The sequence below is a fragment of the Conger conger genome, chromosome 2 (assembly GCF_963514075.1).
Source record: "Conger conger chromosome 2, fConCon1.1, whole genome shotgun sequence".
NCBI classification, from domain to species: Eukaryota; Metazoa; Chordata; class Actinopteri; order Anguilliformes; family Congridae; genus Conger; species Conger conger.
In genome coordinates, this window is record NC_083761.1 from 64,582,360 (window position 1) to 64,600,867 (window position 18,508).

The 18,508-nt window shown below is 40.9% G+C and overlaps 2 protein-coding genes across 2 annotated transcripts in view; both read right to left on the bottom strand.

Annotated features, from left to right (window-relative positions):
* rab40b (RAB40B, member RAS oncogene family) overlaps positions 1-7,590 on the bottom strand; it is a 35,273-nt gene extending 27,683 nt beyond the window's left edge. The window contains exons 1-2 of the mRNA XM_061231222.1: positions 7,460-7,590; positions 6,675-6,905 (exon numbers count right to left, since the gene is read on the bottom strand). Coding sequence (XP_061087206.1) covers positions 6,675-6,816 — 142 coding nt within the window. The 5' untranslated portion in view covers positions 6,817-6,905; positions 7,460-7,590. The remainder of the gene's footprint in view (positions 1-6,674; positions 6,906-7,459) is intronic.
* A 3,948-nt stretch (positions 7,591-11,538) lies between these two features.
* On the bottom strand, positions 11,539-14,860 carry LOC133122466 (cytochrome c oxidase assembly protein COX11, mitochondrial). Its single transcript, XM_061232449.1, has 5 exons — positions 14,743-14,860; positions 13,726-14,118; positions 13,281-13,436; positions 12,813-12,938; positions 11,539-12,280 (listed from the first exon to the last, which is right to left on the bottom strand). Exons 2-5 carry the CDS (start codon positions 14,062-14,064, stop codon positions 12,098-12,100), a joined length of 804 nt encoding a protein of 267 aa, XP_061088433.1. The 5' UTR covers positions 14,065-14,118; positions 14,743-14,860; the 3' UTR covers positions 11,539-12,097.
* Positions 14,861-18,508: the final 3,648 nt, after the last annotated feature.

An 18,508-nucleotide genomic window follows, 5' to 3' on the forward strand; every position in this document is an offset into this window, starting at 1 on the left:
AAGTTGTAAGTGTTGTGCAAGGGTAAACAAAAAAAAGTTACTATAAAACACCCAATTGCTGAAAACATTAACTTGTCCTTCCAGAAATCACAAACAATGATCGTCATGCACACTTCCCATAAAAATATTGTAATGGATCATGTTGCCCTGGCACAGAAGACTGAAAGAGTTATTACTCTTAGAGCTGGGGTTAGAAATGGCAGTGAATAGAGCACAATTCAAAGACAATGCCCAGAAGACAGCAAGCTCGAAAAGGTTACCATAATAAACCAAAAGCAGAGCGGACAGAGATTCATATAATACATGAAAGGGCACAAGAACTCTACATTTGCTTGCAAATCATACTTATTTACATGAAATATTTCTAATAATAATAATGAATTATTATTCTGTTAAAGGACCTGCTTTCTGGGAGACCAAAATGAAAGATTCCACCATGCCAGAATCACAAGCATAAAAATAATAAGAACCATCACAGTTTTCACTGCTTCCAGGTGAGAAGCAAATTAAAAGTCTGTGACACACAGAGTCCATCGCCTCCTACCCCGCCAATGTGTGAAGGTGTAGGTGAGGTCACCCCTCCCTTTTGGAATGCTGCTTCCCTATTCGGTGCACTGACACTTGTCACTACTTATAAATAACTCACAGCTTCATGGGAGAACAAGTGAGCAAATGCGCCCAGCAGTCTAGCTCTCTAAATAGGGGCCTGCCACCTTCTGACCTCTCTCAAACAGTCCTAGTTAAATCAACAGCACAAGTGCCGGACACCAGAAATATTTTGACCTATGTCGAACTGATTAAATCCTTACAAGACCAACCAGTGCATGTCACATGACAGCGCAGCTCACCTGGCACACCGAACTCAGATCAAACTTTCAAACTGGGCATTGCAGATCAGGGGAACGGCATTGCTTATTTCTCACCTCAAATGTTCTCAGAAACTGGATTCTTTTGGAGAAAAAATTCAAAATTCCACCATATAATTATGTTGTCCCAAAAATCCAAGAACTGCAGTCTACCCAATCAGAAATCACTCGTCCCCTTTTCTTGTTAATTCCATTGGCCGGAAACCCACCTACCGGTACCGTATGTACTGTATTATAACAGACATCTTTTAGCACAGTTGTCAGAAGTTAGGTGCGTTTCTTGAATCCGATGTGGAACACTCGTATGAGCCCTTCGTAAAAATACATTTATGAGAAAATGTTTTTGCACGAGGCCCATTCTTTCATAAATAATAATGAAGTCCACTCCCTCTCAAACATGGACATACAGGTACATCTTTGTCTGTTCATACACTATCCGTACTGTGTAAGAGTAAAGCATAAATCCAAATCGACTGCTCAATGAACCAAGACAGGAAATAGAAATCTGCTAAAAACAGAATCTCAACTTCTCCAAACAGAGCCTGAGAATGACTTGGTACCCTGAGATACACCGTTAAAACAAGGGAGTGTGCTGGACACTCAGGGCTTTGCAGGGTTTGAGACATGATAGAACAAATACCATTTATTTCAGCTGTACAGAATTTTACAGAGCAGCTCAGTTATTTACACAGAGCTTATACATGCCTCTCACTGACGTTATCATGTACAACGCTCTCTTTTGCTGAAAAATCCTATATGTGTAACCTGCATCATAAATTACGCTCGTCAGAACCGTTTTACATAATCTACAATCTAACATCGACACAAGCACACACATCTCCCCTGGTTTCTTTAGCAACTGTTGCTATGTATTCCTCAGTTTGGGCAGACGGACAAGCTGTGACTGTCCTGGTATTTAAAGTGACATCCGTCCACATAAAAAAAAAAAGGCTTTTCAAGTTTCCTCTATGGGGAGAATCTATTATAGCAGTAGGTAGGAACATTGTGGACCGCTCACCCTAGAATGTTCTCTATAAGCCTGGCACCCTAGGCAGAATGGAGGAGACATGAAGGTGCAGCACACTCAAGGTAATGTCACAGGAAGCACAATGCAGCAAAGGAATGGCTTCACTATGCTGACCAAAACCTTGCACAACAGAGCAGCCTGCCAACATTTTTGCAAAAAATAAACATTCTTAACACAAGACGCAAAGCCAGTGTCCAGCTGAATTCTAATCATGTTAAAAGTACTCAGTCTAATGATAATCCGACTCAAGCCAATGCCGTGTGCTACTTTCATGACCAGAACTTGGTTTTGCAATTCTGGCTCATAAAACGTAGCCCCGAGTACAGCGAGGGGCGCTTTTCTGTGTTCCATCTGTCTTACATCGCTGGCAGATTTAGTCCCTCAGAAGCACTCCATTTCATATGGCTAGCTGATTTCATTTTCCACAGCAACCGGAGCCAAAGCGGGAGACAAATGCCAACATCATATTTATTTTCTTTCCATTGGATTGTCTTGGAGCACAATGCTGAAAATCTAACCTGGGAAACGTGGGAATGGTATTACGTTTATTGTAAAAAACCCAGATTGTTCTATACAGAAAGCACGGGCAACGGACACAATGACCATACCTGTCACTGCCCTTCAAATGACAGCCCAGTCACTGTTCTGCATGTTTTTCTAGTGTTCCTGAGAGCATTGAACCTTTATGAGATCAATGCATATAATATGTACTTCAAATCACTTTTTGTTCAAAGCAAAGTTAAAAATAAAACATACATTACATCGAAAACTGTAAAACACAAAATACCTGAAATGATCAATGAGACAGGAATTCCACTAGAGATAAACTTCCAGCAATTTACAGTATGTAGGATAAAGAAGCACTTTCAGATGCAGTACACTCTGTCCCCTGGATAAAACACACAGAGATTAGACAGAGACCCACGTGGTACAAAAAAAAACTACTTGATTCCATTATAGAAGTGTGATGAAATTCAAGACATTATTTTGACATATAAATATTAAGAATCCAACACAAAGGCATTGAGTCACTTGAAGCTGAACGAGTTCTCTTTCCAAGACTGCTGCCTCTGCACTGCATCGCTTGCTTGACTGAGATTTCTCACGATAGAACCAACAGGTTTGAACGTGTCACACAAATCCAGAACTGCAGGTTATCTGGCACACTGCAGATGAGCCAATTAGCATGCAGATAAAATAACTGAAAGATTTGACACCTTCCCTCTGATTACAGCAGAACTCAATTGAACCTCAAATGAAAACATAGACTTAATTTCTCATTTTGGGTAAGATCACATCAGCATAGCATTGCAGTACTATTACTGCACAGACTGTATTAGATGACCAATGTATATGATGGTGGGCTCCGGTGTGGCTGCTCAGTACACACTGTCTGCAGTGAACATAGACACGGTGCTCCAGTTTGAGCCTTAGCGACGTCATTATCTAGGGTGTTCAAAGAGGTGGGAGACTGACTACGCATCCTGCCAGAGTGTGGGTAGGTTCAAATCAGTAGACCCTGGGTAACTGCTGCATTATTTCCTCCCGGTGCTACATCGGGTGCCCATAGGTTTCCAGTCAGTGAGAGATGCACCTCTCATCCTGTTGGCATGGGCTCTGCTGTTGCTGCACTGTGTACTCTAGCCTGTAAAAGAGTAAGATCGCCACAGGCACACTGGTGAGTAACGTTACATCACTCCTCAGCTTTGAATGTTCCTTAAGCAAACGTGGGTGGCAAAGCAGTGACTAAAGAGGCGCTATTTGATGGGAGGGGAAAGAGGGGAAGTTGTCAGAAAAACATGTACAAGAGCCTGTAGGGCAGGACATTCATGTTCCAGCTCAGGTGCATGTAATTGTCTTTGTACTATAAGCATATTATCCTTTAGACGTGCTATTAAGGACATATTTGCGCTTGTTGACGCCAATGCTGTGATTTGTACATCAAGTTATTTCACTAAGACTGCAAAATATAATAAAATAATCATTACACTTTAAAGTGTAGTTTGTTTACACTGATCGTTAGCAGCTTCACTTAAAGATATTGTGAAGCTGACTTTATTCTCGGTGGGAAGCAGACTCCCTCACTCCCAGGGCGCATATTCTTCAAACAGAATATTCCGGTAACTCTTTAACCCAATCATGGCTTTGCATGAGAAACCCTTTGCCCCACATACAGCAAAGGTTCCCCTCTGCAAAGAACACTCCTTCCACTGCACCCACAAACCCACCTCAGCACTGCAACCCTGACACTGGGCCCCATCAATGGAGAAATGTTTCAGCTATGTATGCAGCATGTAGCTGTAAAAATATGTGCCTATTTAAACTCCACTAGGGCAGTATTAAAGAATTGTTCTCACAGTCAACATAAAAAAAAGCACATTAAAACATGGAATAAGCATGGAATGAGCAGATGTCAACTTATGAAAAAACTATTACAAAGAGCATTAATCTAGGAGACCTACATGGTCTCTACAGCTTGGCATGCAAATTTGGTTTGTAAAACAATATATTAAAAATAAGTAATACATAAAACAGGTTTAGATGACTGTGTATAATGAGCATGATATTTTCAGATAACTTACTGCATCAGAGGTGTAACAAATTCATTGTCTCTCTGGTACATGCATGTCATGTCTCCATATTGGCCCATCATATCAGCCATAGTTTTAGCATCAAGCAATCAATGCATTGGTTTCAAGCTATTATTTACCACACCAAAACACACCCTAATATTATCATGCACCCCTGGGTATAAAAACTTACAATATGCAAAGAAAACAATAAATGATACTACAAGTGAAATAACAATAGTTTTCTTGCAAACCAAGTACAGCATTATACTGTACCACTTCAGTTGCTCTACCTGTGATTCAAAACAAACTGACATATGGCACATTTTACGCAGCAGATTGTATTTTGTGAAACAGTCCTGCTCTGATCTGTGATGACCATTTTCATTTGAATTTGCCACATTGTATTCCTAATTCTTATGACACCCGAATCAGAATACACCCAAGGCATTTCCTATGTCATGAGTGGTATAAAAATACTGCTCCAAAAGCCACAAACAGGGGGAGCTTGAAAACACATTCAGATTCAGGAGTGTAGGTATTTCCTCAAATGTGGCCAACAAAGGGTACTTTTCTGCAATTGACATAAGTAACAGCTCAGCAAATAAAGGCAGATTCTACTGTGGAATTGTAATGAGCATGTTTTTCAGTTGAATCCATTGAAACAGTATAACCCTTTGTCTGCAGTGCTCTGGCAGGCTATGTGACACCAATTAGAATTGCAAACTATTTAGAGTTCAGACATTGAAAACTGCAGTGCGCTATCACTGCCTGAAGACAAACCGTTTCACACTTCTGTTGTCCAAATCCTTTGCTTTTGAAAGTGCATTGTGCATATGTCCTGTTACATTAGTTCTGCTGTATAACCTTTCTCATTCCCATAGGAAAAACAACTTCATTTAAACAAATAAATGGGTTTTATTGAAATAACATCCCCCAGGGAGCATGGAGGTGAAACAGAGGGACAGCAGACTGCCAAAGGGGTCCACCCCAGCAGAGCAATAGTTCACAATGGGGGAAAAACAACATTCACAAGTTCAGGACACCCACACTGACACAGAAATCCAGGCACAAACATAACTCATAAACCTCCTTGACACCATGGCAACAGTCATCAAACTGAGGCTGCTACATTCTCTCTGCAGGCTCATTCCATGTAAAAGTCTCATAATATCTTCTTAGGTCGTCATGTCAGTTGGTGCACTTGCTTCTCTTGTCAGTGAATGTATTTCTATGGCTTGGGCCAAATGTCAGTTTTCTATCTTACATTGTGATTTCTGTGGTAATGTGAAGATTTTGACTTTGCTCTTCGTGGTGCACAGCACAAAAAAGACAAGCAAAGTACTGCACAAAATGTGAGCTCAGTTCACACCCCAGAATATGAACTCAGAGCAGGCCTTAATGGTGGCAGTGGAGTTAGCTACAACCTTAGTTAGTCTGTACTGGTGTTCTGAGAATGGGGCAGATAAGTGAAAGAGCTTTGACATAAAGGGCCACTTCAGGGCTATGTAAGCTGAAACAGAACTGAACTAATCTGTCATTTTGGTGCGATGCATGTTCAATCAATCAAGCCGATATTGCATCCTATTCTTCAGTTTGTTCCCACGAAGAACGCCACCCCCGACAACCAGGCACAGAGGCCAAAGTTACATGCACTGTAGGTCACCTAAATCCCCCCCCCCCCCTCTCTCTCACACACACACACACACACACACACACACACACACACACACAAGCATACACACAAAAACAGTTCTAAATATAATGTGCTAAATTTACACAAGAATGGTATAACCTCACATGGAAGTCTGTTACTTACTTATTTTAAGGCCACTAAGACTATACGAAATCTTGAACACAGAGACATCACATTTCAAACACGTGGACCTAACTTTGTAAATCTGTGCTGAGCTCAGGCATCAATACAAAAAGAATCCAGTCATTTTCCCACGATTTCGTCATGCTTAGAGAGTCCCATTAGCCTCGGATTTTTTTGAAATAGATAGACCGACTGGCCTTTCAAAATAGTATAGCATGAATCAAGTGCACATTTATCAACTAAAATACTAGCTAATGATAGCTGCTAATAGTTCAACGGGAAACTAAAAATGACATATACTATATTTAAATATCTAATATAAGTATGGATGCAAAAAAATAATAAATATGATTGTGACCCCTACATTTTGTAGCAAATAAGAAGTCACTCACCCATGTTGTAACCATAAGGTGATTCACTGGATCCATCCTGAAGACTTGCCAAGATCTCCCCCTTCCCAACATCACTGTCTCCAACCAGCAGAAACTTCAGCAGAAAATCGTAAGCCTTTGCGGGGCTACTTCTGTGGGTCATCCTCACGACATGTCACTCCTGTGTCCCATAATGGAACACCCGCAACTTGTTGGTTCACTTTTCAGCGTGTTTAACGTCGCCTATTGGGACTTTGTGAAAGAAGTTATCTATGTGTCACTGAACAAGTTTTAACATGTACAAGGTCGCTGTTCCAGAAACATCGTCTAATAGTCTATGACGTGTTACCGAATATTTTCTTCCTGAAATGATTCAATTCAGCGAAAGTTGGTTCTCGCAACAGTAATATTCGTTGAAGCAATCCCACCTGTACAAATTGAGGAGTAAACAAGTCTGCGTAGTCTCTTCAACAACGCGTATGTTTGCAAAACAGATCCGTGTTTATATGCAGATAACACGTCATTTAGAAATGATGGTAAGCACTGCTGCAGTGAACGCGGACAAATGGCATTTTCCTGAAAAATGTCGAAAGCTAAAAAAAGCGTGTAACATGTAGCCTAAGTTTGCATTATGTCATACACCACCAATAAGATAATTCCATTGTAGTGAATTGATACAACGGTCTATTTCAATATTTCACCATCCAAAAGCCCAACATTCCACATATAGTTTATTTGGAAAGTTTAATTTGCAGGTCTAACCCTGCCACGTTTATGTATAGACTAACTGCGAATTAAAATAGTACCTGACAGTCCCGTCTCAAAACCGATAACCACGCTGTTCGCTTTCACTGTCCTCATGCGTTTTCACTGTTTCTTTCACAAGATACAGCCTTCTTCAGATAGCAAACTAAAGTCCTGCCCATCTATTCTATGGTTGGTTCTTCAATTGAGTTGCTAGGGCAGCTCTCTTCGTTTAGTAGTTATTGAATACGCCTGTCAAAATCTACAAAAGGCAGTTTGATACAAATGAGGGTGTGGCTAAAGGCGACGCGCACGGGTCTGGACTGCTCCCGCAGAACGTTACTCGGGATCAGTTAAAGGATTTTCTTGAAAATGGTCAAGATAATGATTTGGATTTGCTTAGCTGATCCTCGATCAGCACTTCATGGCGCACGCAGCAAGACGCGGGGAAGGGGTGGGGTTTGGTTTGTTGTTGTTTATCAAGGCAGGATCGTTGACATAGGCTAGTTAACCCCTTAAGTGTCGGCCTTTTCTTGACACAAGCTTAAAAAATGACATACCCAAAATAAAATAGTTACTATTCTTGAACCCTTTTGACTACAGGCATAACCGACCAGCCACAATGTTATAAAACCACCTGCTTAAACCATTTTTTTCATGATTAAAAAAGGCTTTAAACTGTATAAACTTGTCTATGAACACGAAATATTGATTTATATGATATGTGTACTTATATAAGCAGATAATCATAAGTGAATTGCATTCAGAAGTTACATTTGTAAATGAAAATTGAACTATTGTCTTGTTATTTCAATATCTTGGTAAGTACTGGTGTTCATGATTATGTCTATCTTAACAGATGCTCCAGGACCTGTAGAATTTTTCATATTAAAAAGTAAATAAAGATCACCCGCCTGCATCAGTTTCACCCTTCTTCCCTCCATTGGAGTTGCATGGTACTGCATGCGATGAAACTTATGTCGGAATAGATCCCATGCATTTTGAAATATGTTTTTTTGTTTGTTTTTTAATATAAAAAATTCTACAGGTCCAGGAGCATCTGTTAAGATAGACATAACATGTTATGATATGTACTGGTGTTGATCATGAACACCAGTACATACCAAGATATTTAAATAACAAATCATTGAACCCCCACCCTTCTAAAGAGTGAGTTGAAGAGTATGCCCCTAGGCTCCTGGGGCTGAAAGCGTGATCTGACCACTAGGGCCCCTGGGCCCCTCAGTACCTACAGTGTAAGGGTCCCAGGGTCCCTCCGCACTTAAAGAATGAGCTGGCCACCAGAGCCCCCGGGCCCTGCAGCGCTTACAATGTGCGGCCCCTCTGTGCCTAAAGCGTGAGCTGACCACTAGGGGCCATAGGTGTGAGTTGACTACTAGGGCCCCCAGGCCCCTCTGTGAATACATTGAGTGTAACACCTGTCCCTTTTGATACATACAGTGTATGCTTAAAACAAGAGCCTCTCAGAGTCTCAGTGCTTGTACAGCACGCTACATTACACTGTGACATGATACAATATTCATTGTTCAGTTCCTTCTGCACAACAGGACAGTTTGAAGGGTGTCATATTATCATTTGTTATTTGACTTACCATAACTAGCTATATTTTAGCAAGCTGCCCATTTTCCCTAGCTAGCTGCCCATGTGATTTAGCTTGTTAACAGAAATGAGTTAGCATAAAACTTCATTGGTTAGTTAGGTGGCATTTGTTTGTGGGTGGTATGTGTGAAAGGGGTATAAGATGAAGGGGTAGATAGCGACAGTCGGTTGAATAAATGTTAACCATTTCCACTTGGCCCCCCATGTTGTACAAGTCCTATAAAAGTGTCAATATCTCAAAAACTATTTACTGCAAACGCATGGTTGAAGACTTAAATTAAAGAGGCTAGTACCATTCATAAATTTGAGACAGAACAAATGTATGTCAGAGCATGTACAGTGTACACAAAAGATACATACATACATACATACATACATTTTTTAAATTTAACAGTGTAAATCTCAATTTCTAAGTCAAGGACCAACCCAAAATTATTTTGTATTATGGTATCTACAGGCATTGAAATTCCACATGACTTTTCCCAAAACTGCACCCAGATGTCCTCAAGTGTGGAAGTTCAAAACGGAAACATTTTATGTGGTCATTGATAAGATAGTGGAATGCCTTGAACATTGCTTTGACGCTCAGATCAGGTGTCTAACAGTGATATGGAAAAGGTAATGCTCTCTCCACTGTTTATCCATCAGACCATGAACTTTGCCGACAAACTCATCCAATTCTTTCATGTCTGTCTCTGAGGGTGAAAAGGGCCCAACTAAATTGTTGAGACGTTGCAGACATTTAATCTGCAGTCAGTGTTCCCCAAGGTTTCGTGAAACTTCAGATTTTTCTAATTTTCCAGTGACAAACAGCCAAGGTGAGCGGACATTTTTCCTTTTAAGCAGAATAAAAAATTAGCTGCAGAGTAGCATGCACCAAATATGTCTCTGCTCATTGCCACTCATGTCAATCGAGTCAGACCTTGTCAGACAGCTTGTCTCGCTTTTTCAGAGCTCTATCATGTTAATGAGGACTAACGTCTTTGAAATACACATTTTCCCTTTGTGTAAATAAGACAGCTTCAGAGTTGCTCTAAGGTGTATTTCTTGACTTTGAAAAAGGTAGGCTACTGACTCCTATAGGCTTCAAGTCCTTATACTAACATAACACGTTATGCTAACATGGAAACCGAGCCAGTAAATGCACAAAAATGAAAATTAAATCGAACATCTCAATGTCTGGGTAAGTTGGAAAAAAAGGTATAATTTCCAAAATGTTGGTGTATTGCTTTAAATGAACGGACTACTCATCGTCACAGCGCTTGATCAAAGTTCCACTGCTGCCACCTAGTGTTTCACTGCGGTTTCCTAAACTTGCGAAAGCTTGCAAAGCTGCATAAGCTCAGTGTTTCTACCTTTCCTTATTATTATTATTTTTATTATTATTATTATTATTAATCTTTTTCTACTGGCTAGGGTACCTATGGCACCGTGCGGTAAAATGTATTTGAATTTTGGCACACTGATTCCATGATTCGTCCACCAAAATTCATGTCTCCAGCTTGAGTGCTCTAGCACCACCAACGGGGCAAAGTTGGAGTTACGTTTATGTATGTAAGTTTTGAGCCGTACGCCCAATTTATAGAAATGACATACCGTTGGATTCCTTGGATCAAGCCGAGTTCAACGCCATATTCACGTCAATTTCCGCCATATTGGATTTTCTGAAAGTTTTTTTTTTAATGTACAGATAAAACATTTTGTCCAATCTTCACTAAACCTGGCACAGATGATCTTCGGACCAAGCTTCACGAAAGTTATCAGATGGATTTTTCATTTTCAAAAGCATTCGTCTGTTACAATCCATCAAAATCGGAGACGAATCCCCCAAACAGGATGTGAGGTCATATTTCAGCAACGCTTTGATGTGTTGACATTAAACTGCTTGACTGCTTGGCCCCCCTCAACCTTGCTTGCAGGTTTAATTAACAATGGTGGTCCCTAGTGAAAATGTGTTGAATGGAAGTGAATAATTCATACATTAGATTCCTGTATGAATCTGTAATGAAACACTGTCCAAAGGGGATTTTTGCTGAGAATGATACATTTCCTTCCAGTTTCAATGCAATTTACATGTTAAAACTTAAATGCTGATAATTTTTGCACAGAACAAGACCCTTTACTTCATGTTGTCCTTTGGTATTTTCAGATACAAATGATGTTGATTTCCTCCATCAACTGTTCAGATTTCCAAGGCTTTCTGAATGCAATGGTCCAATAAAAACACATTAAGGACAATTAATCAAGCCCTTTTTGAAAGAACTCCTGAGAGCTGCTCGGTGGGAGCTGGTTGGTAGACCCAGTTGTGTAACATAAGATTAATTGTACTGGCAGACAGATGACAGCAGTGTATTAACTTCATTAGTGCCTGTTGCCTTATTCAGTGATGGGCCCCACAGAGTACATATCACAGGTTTCTGGGCTTATCAGTACCATTTATGCTTTTTATGTTATGGTCCATTTTGCAGTGGTCTACATTTTTCTTTCCCCAAACAGATACAAATAAATAAGGAGTGCAATGTACAATATATGCAGGCTGGACAAATATGTTTTTTTGCATTCTGTACAATCAAAACAATTCAGGAGGTTGTATGTACAAATTGTTTTATATAGCACCGTTTGAGATCCAGGTGTTCGATAGATATACACTGAGCAATTAACCATGTTAATGATTACATTTCCAATTTGCATTTGTAAATTACAATATGTAATTTACATTTGTAATGAACACACAGATTGAGACACTAGTCCCACATTTATCTGCAGCGACAGGTGAAAGGGCAATTTATTTCAGGTAAACAATTTCAGGTGAAACATTGTAAATCGATAATTTATCACACAGGCCAAAATATTCACAACTTTGAAATCGTATGACCCCAAACAACAACAACAAAGATCTTAAACTCTTTAAATATTCACATACACTATGTTAATGGTCAGGCCATTTCACCAGTTATAATATTCTCTAACAAGGCAAGGCTGCTGTTTGAGACCTGTGGATTCAATATTTAATCAGCAAAGAACTGATTTGGTTTGGTATTTTGATGTTTTGCACCACTCAGCAATGCTAAAAGCTTTCCTCAGCTGTACCCTGGGAGGGGTAGTTTCTGTCCTTCCTTAGCTTCAAAAAAGGTGTAGGAGAGAGTGATAGTATCCACCTTTGCCATCCTGGGATCCTCGTCAAAATCTGGGTCAATATAAAAGAACACAGGCATGTCCACTTCCTCCTGAGGATTCAACCTCTGCTCTTCAAAGCAGAAACACTGAGGAAGAACAGAAAGACATTTCAATTCCAATAATGCCACTCCACAGTTCAGGTTTTGACCAACAGCAAAGCTATCTGACAGAAGAGTATAGGAAGAGAAGGATAGTAGAAGCTAAACACCAATATAATGAATAATAAACGGTGCCATTTGGACTGCATGAATGTGTGTGCTTATAACCACAATGTATTTACAGTAGCAGGTATAAAATAGTAAATTACTGAAAAGTTTCTGCATTAACACTAATCATACCACATTTGATCAACAAAATTTTCAAATGAATTACCTTTCTGAAAAGGATATTGTATAATAACAGTCCCATTTTAGCAGGTTGGATAAACTAAATGTCCACAAGCAGCACAATAAAAGCAGTGTCTTGTAGTGACATTTCGTCTTATTTTTGTGTGAAACATTCATTTTTGCCTTAAATGACTTTGTTCATGCACCCACTTCCATTAGCTTGATTTCCTTACAGTCGCTGTCTACATTGATCACAAATGTCAATATCACACCTGTTGCTGCATTTTCATACCTGAATTTTGTTAAAGTATTGTCCGGCATCAAAAGGCACAACGTTGTAGGTGGAGATTCCAATGACTGGTTTATCTGTGGGATTTCTAGCTTTATAAAATGCCAGGGCCGTTTCCCCAGGCACCACCTGAAAAATAGAAATCATGGTGAAGATCCACTCCATCAATCATATTTGGAGCCAGCATTCACCTTAATCGATTATGGCATAAAATGATGATAACTAGCAACAACTAATTTAGTCAGGCTTATCTACGATATTTCGGTGGTCATTCCCTTTAACCAGACCCAATGTTAAAACACACTGAAGGGGTAACAATAGCATTATACATAAAGGGTAGGTCTATACTAAAAACAGGTGTAGTATGAAGCATATTACTGACAGTTAGCATAAATATTGAAGTAGAACGCAGGCCGAGAACTCAAATCACTGCATAATACACCAAGCAAATCACCTCTTATCCGGACTTACATATATCTCAGTCTGCTGAGGTCGGAAATTCCACTGCATGCTGGCATGCACATCAGCGTTAAAGGTGATCCTGATGATGCGGTCTTTGACAGGGGTCATAGTTGCAACTTGCTCAGAGTCATGACCAGCAACTGCAGTCCCACCGAGTCCTGAAGCCTGAGCCACAGAAAGACACATTAATATCCAAAGATACACAACAACATGCAACAGAAAGGGCTGCACGACATGAGGAAAATATTCAATATACGTTGTTGAATATTGCGATAACAATATGACTTGCGATAAATAAACAAATATTGTGTGAACGGTTATAACGTCTTTTTGCTTTAGGTACACTGCTAGTTATAACTTGCAGATACAATAAAAACAGCACAAATAATAATAATACTATAAAAATGGAAGTGCAATTCTGAGATGTCATGGCCAGGTACAGACTCTTACTTGCCTGGCAATACAATCTGTAAAGAGGCACTGCGGCGTAGGACATGCCAACCATTCCGACTCCCGCAGCAGCGATATATGTGAGGACAGTCTTATTTCTCTTTCGCCACTCCTCCTGCTGGCTCTCGGTGTGAGGGTTTCTGCGACCCTTAACTCCCCGAATTTGACTGCCCACACGTTGGGGGGCCTTCCTGCACAGGATGCGTTTTGCAGAACTGTGCAGCCCTCTTGAGACTTCCAGGCTGTAAAAGCCCCTGCTGCAGATGCACTCATTTCGGCAAAGTGATAATACAGAGGTCTTTGACCAGCACAGGTTCCCACGTAGAAGACGAGGCAGTAGCATAGTCAGTGATGTTCACATTCAAGCTCCTTGAACTAATTCCAGGTCCAGGTTTTCCTTAAAAACAAACAAGCACATATTATGCATTATGCATATTTTTATGATAATAGTTACACAACGAAGTACATTAACATTTATGGCCAAGATCATGGATACAGTAAGCCAACTAAGCACATTCCATGATGTAATGTTACCTTGCTAAACAAAATACAAAACAAACGCAGTAATTATATTAACTGACACTTTTAAGAAATAGTTATTAACCAGCGAGCTACAGTTATAGCAAGTTCAAGTGCTAGCAGTATTTATAGTGAACCAATCAACTACAGAATTTACGCAGCCACCTTCCAAAAAAAAAAAAAAAAAAGAGAATGATCTCACGCCGAACTTTCACTCTCTTAAGCGGGGTTGCAATGCTCAGGTAATTTAAATACATTAAAGAATTGACGTTCACGTAGCAAGCTAATAATGTGTCCAACACACCTCGTGAGCCTACTGCACCGTATATCAATACGTTAAACGTTAGCTAGGTAGCCTATTTATTGTCGTAGCTAGGTAACAAAGTTAGCAAACATGTCACAAAGAAAACGACCCGACAACTCCTGTCCACCAACAAATCTATCGAACGAACGGTATTGAAAAATAAATATATAAAATACTTTGTTCCACAGCTTAAAATACCTCTTTTCTTAAGATCCCTGCTTTCACCCTTCAAATTTCACGCTACCAAACACGAACCAAGACGGTCCCTCACTTTAAAACCTCCCAAGCAAACAAACCAATTTCCCATTTGGTTCCGTGGAACTTCTTCTTCTTTTTGAGTTCTTGGCGGATTACATACCGAGAATAGTGCATTACCGCCATCTACTGATCTGAATTGACTGTCCAGATAAATCTGTGAACGGCTGCAAACTACAATGGATGATGTTATTATGGTATGTATTCAGCATCAGCAAAATTACACAAATCAAATGGATTGCAATATCAACTTCAGTCAAAACATTTCCATCTATTCCTGTGTGGAGATTGAATGGGTGAAGTTCAATTCATTACAAGACTCTGAGCTATTGGGTCAGGGTCATTGATGACATCAATAATTCCCTGACCTAGAGGCCAATAAATGTTAGTCTCATTGCATATCTCCTCCAATTGTTTCATGAGATTTTTGTATAGAGATTTTTTATAGAGAGATTTGTAATCTGAGCTGTATTGTGGCACAGTAGATAAGACTGTCGCCTCACAACAACGTCCAGGGCTTGAATCCTTGAATTCTCTGTGGAGTTTGTGTCTTGCAAAATTTCAGTGTAAAGCCAAAACAACAGAAATTGTACCACTGTCCAAATACCTATGGACTGCACTGTATCTCTGTACCTCATTTTGCCCAGATGGCCACAGTGAGACCGTATATTTACAAGTGATATACAGAATCCAGTTCTGGCAGAAATCCAGCAATCTCTAATTATCTCCGGCCAAGATTGTCAATGTATTGCACGGGACTATGGAGAGAGTCCGCATGGACCCTCATTCCAACAAAATTCTAACATTAATTTCTCACCCCATAACTGACTGGCACGAAGACAGAAGCCAGCTGGTGCTATATGGAACAGCAGGTCTGAAACCAGTTATAGATTAGAGTCATTTTCCATCTAGGCAGTTTACACTGTAATATGCTTCAAGTTTTCATTTTGGGCAGAACCGACTGCTGCCATAGAGCAATTAGTGCAATACATCAATGCATAACATATATGAGATTTCACTTTCGACTCCTGGCTAGCTCAGCATCTTTCACAAGTGATGTTTAATGCAAGTTTCTCATGAATCCAGCATTTTCCTCATTTGGACCTGATTGCCAGTATTCCACTGGGGTCTGGCCACAGTCTGTTATAGACCCTCAGAATGCCAAAACTGTCAGACTCTTGTCTCAAACATACTTTACCCCAGTTCTACTTAAGAGCAGAGAATTTAACAGGGCTGAGAAGTCTGCCTTGATGAAAATGACTAACGCACTCTGGGTAACAGCTTAATGAATGTCATGAGAAGCACACGTTGAGCATGTCAGAGACTCATTCAGATACAGGGAATCATAATTTTAGTAATTCTGATCAGTGGTAGAGTTGCACATCTACTATTTATTTCTGGTTGAGGACTGCATTTTATTAATAACAATTTTGTGTTTAGCACTGTTAAATGATTAGCAATTTTTTAGCACTCAAAGTCAGCAGATTTATTCAGGATTTGCAATGTTTTCAAAAAGGCTGTCAACAAGACTATTGAGCATGGCTAGTGGACCGAACTTACTTACCAACCACCCAATATCTTTAAACTCTACCCATCATAAAGATTTTACTCCCTACATCGCCTCACAGTTGCCTCAAGGTAACATACCGTGTCTATACTTTGGTGTTCTAATTTTAAAAAGCCTTTTGTCTCAACATAATCTTGTTAGCTGGGGACAGCCAAGGTTTGTGTGTGTCATGCACTGTGATTCAAGAGTGGAAATGTGTCATGTATAAGTCTGGTATAAGTGTCCATTGTACTGACCATAGCATTGGCATTGTTGACTTCACAGTGAGAGTAGGATGTAGCCTACAGTATGTTCCAAAGATGAAACTTGTCATGTTTCCTAAGAGGTTGGTTTATTAGGATATCATTACTCATGGGACAGCTATAAGTAGGCCGGTGTCAGGGCAGGTTACCCTTGTGATCACACAGACTGATATTCCAGTAAATCATGGCCTAACTTTTATGCACAGTAGTAATTTAATATCCCATTACATCGTAAGGTGGAGACCTCTTTGTTCTGGCAAAATTCCCAAACAGGCTCTTTCTGCCTGGCAGCCCGATTATTTGAAAGTCAGAGTATCTAACTGAATCCTTGATCTCTCTACTATAAATGATGTGATGTTAGCCTGCTGCTCACAAAGCCTCTGTACACTAGGGCAGAGTTACCAAATTAAAGGAAAATGAGGTAAACAAAAACATGAATTAATTCAGCTTATGTGGGAAAAACATTTAAGCTTATTTACATGAACTTTATTTGCTATAGGTATAGCCTGTTGTATAGGAAGAACCTGCATGACCGGGTCACCACCGCAATGTTCTTGGAGAGGGACAGTCTGCTGTCCATCACCACGCCGAGGTTCCTTGCACTGGGTGATGGAGTGAGTGTGGTATACCCGAGGGAAATGGAGAGATCCAGATGGGGAGAGGTATTAGCAGGGATGAATATCATTTCAGTCTTACCTGGGTTGAGCTTTAGATGGTGGTTGTCCATCCAGCTCTGGATGTCCCTCAAGCAAGCAGAGATACCGGCTGAAACCTGTCTATCGGATGGTGGGAATGAGATGAAGAGTTGGGTATCGAGTGGTAGGATAGCCCATGTGCAGTGATCACAGGGCCAAGGGAACGAGTGTAAAGAGAAAAAAGAAGCGGGCCTAGGACTGAGCCCTGGGGAACTCCTGTGGCAAGGGGCTGAGGTGTCGATACCGTACCAGCCCAGGCAACCTGGAAGGAGCGATCAGAGAGGTAGGACTCAATCCAGTCCAGGGCTGTGCCACAGATGCCCATTGCTGACAGGGCGGACAGGAGGATGGAGTGATCCACAGTGTCGAAGGCAGCAGAGAGATCTAGAAGAATGAGGACAGAGGAGGGGGAGGCTGCTCGTGCGGCATGGAGTGATTCACTGACGGAGAGGAGCACAGTCTCTGTCGAGTGGCCCAATCTGAAGCCAGGAGAGTTGAGTAGAAGCGGCTCGTTCTATGGTTTTAGAAAGAAAAGGAAGAAGAGATAGTGGTAGTTCTGGATGATGGAGGGATCCAAGGAAGGCTTTTTTTAGCAGTGGAGTGATGTGGGCCCTCTTGGAGGATGCTGGAAAACAGCCAGAAGACAGGGAGGAGTTGACAACGGAGGTGGCAAATGGGAGAATGTCTGGTGTGATAGTCTGGAGAAGAGAAGAGGGGATAGGGTCAAGAGCACAGGTTGTAGGGCGGTGGGAGAGTAGGAGTTGAGAAACATCAGAGTCTGTAAGGGGGGAGAAAGTGGAAAAGGAAGGGATGGGCCTAGAGGGGGGGAAGGGCACAGAGAGGGGGGTGGTGGTTGTAAAGGATCTGCGGATGTCTGTGACCTTCTCATCGAAAAAATCAGCGAAGTCATCAGCAGCGAAGGAGGACTGAGGTGGAGGAGGCGGTGCGTTGAGGAGAGAGGAGAAAATAGAGAACAGTTTCCGGGGGTTAGAAGTAGAGTTCTGAATTTGTTTGTTTGATAGTATTTTGCTTTGGCGGCAGTGACAGCGGAAGAGAATGCCGCCAGAAGAGACTGGTAAGTTGTGAGGTCTGAAGGGTCTCTGGATTTTCCCCACTTCCTCTCCGCTGCGCAGAGGCTGGCCCTGGAGGTACGGAGGGTGTCAGATATCCAAGGACTGGGGGGGGATGTGCGAGGTGGCTTTGAG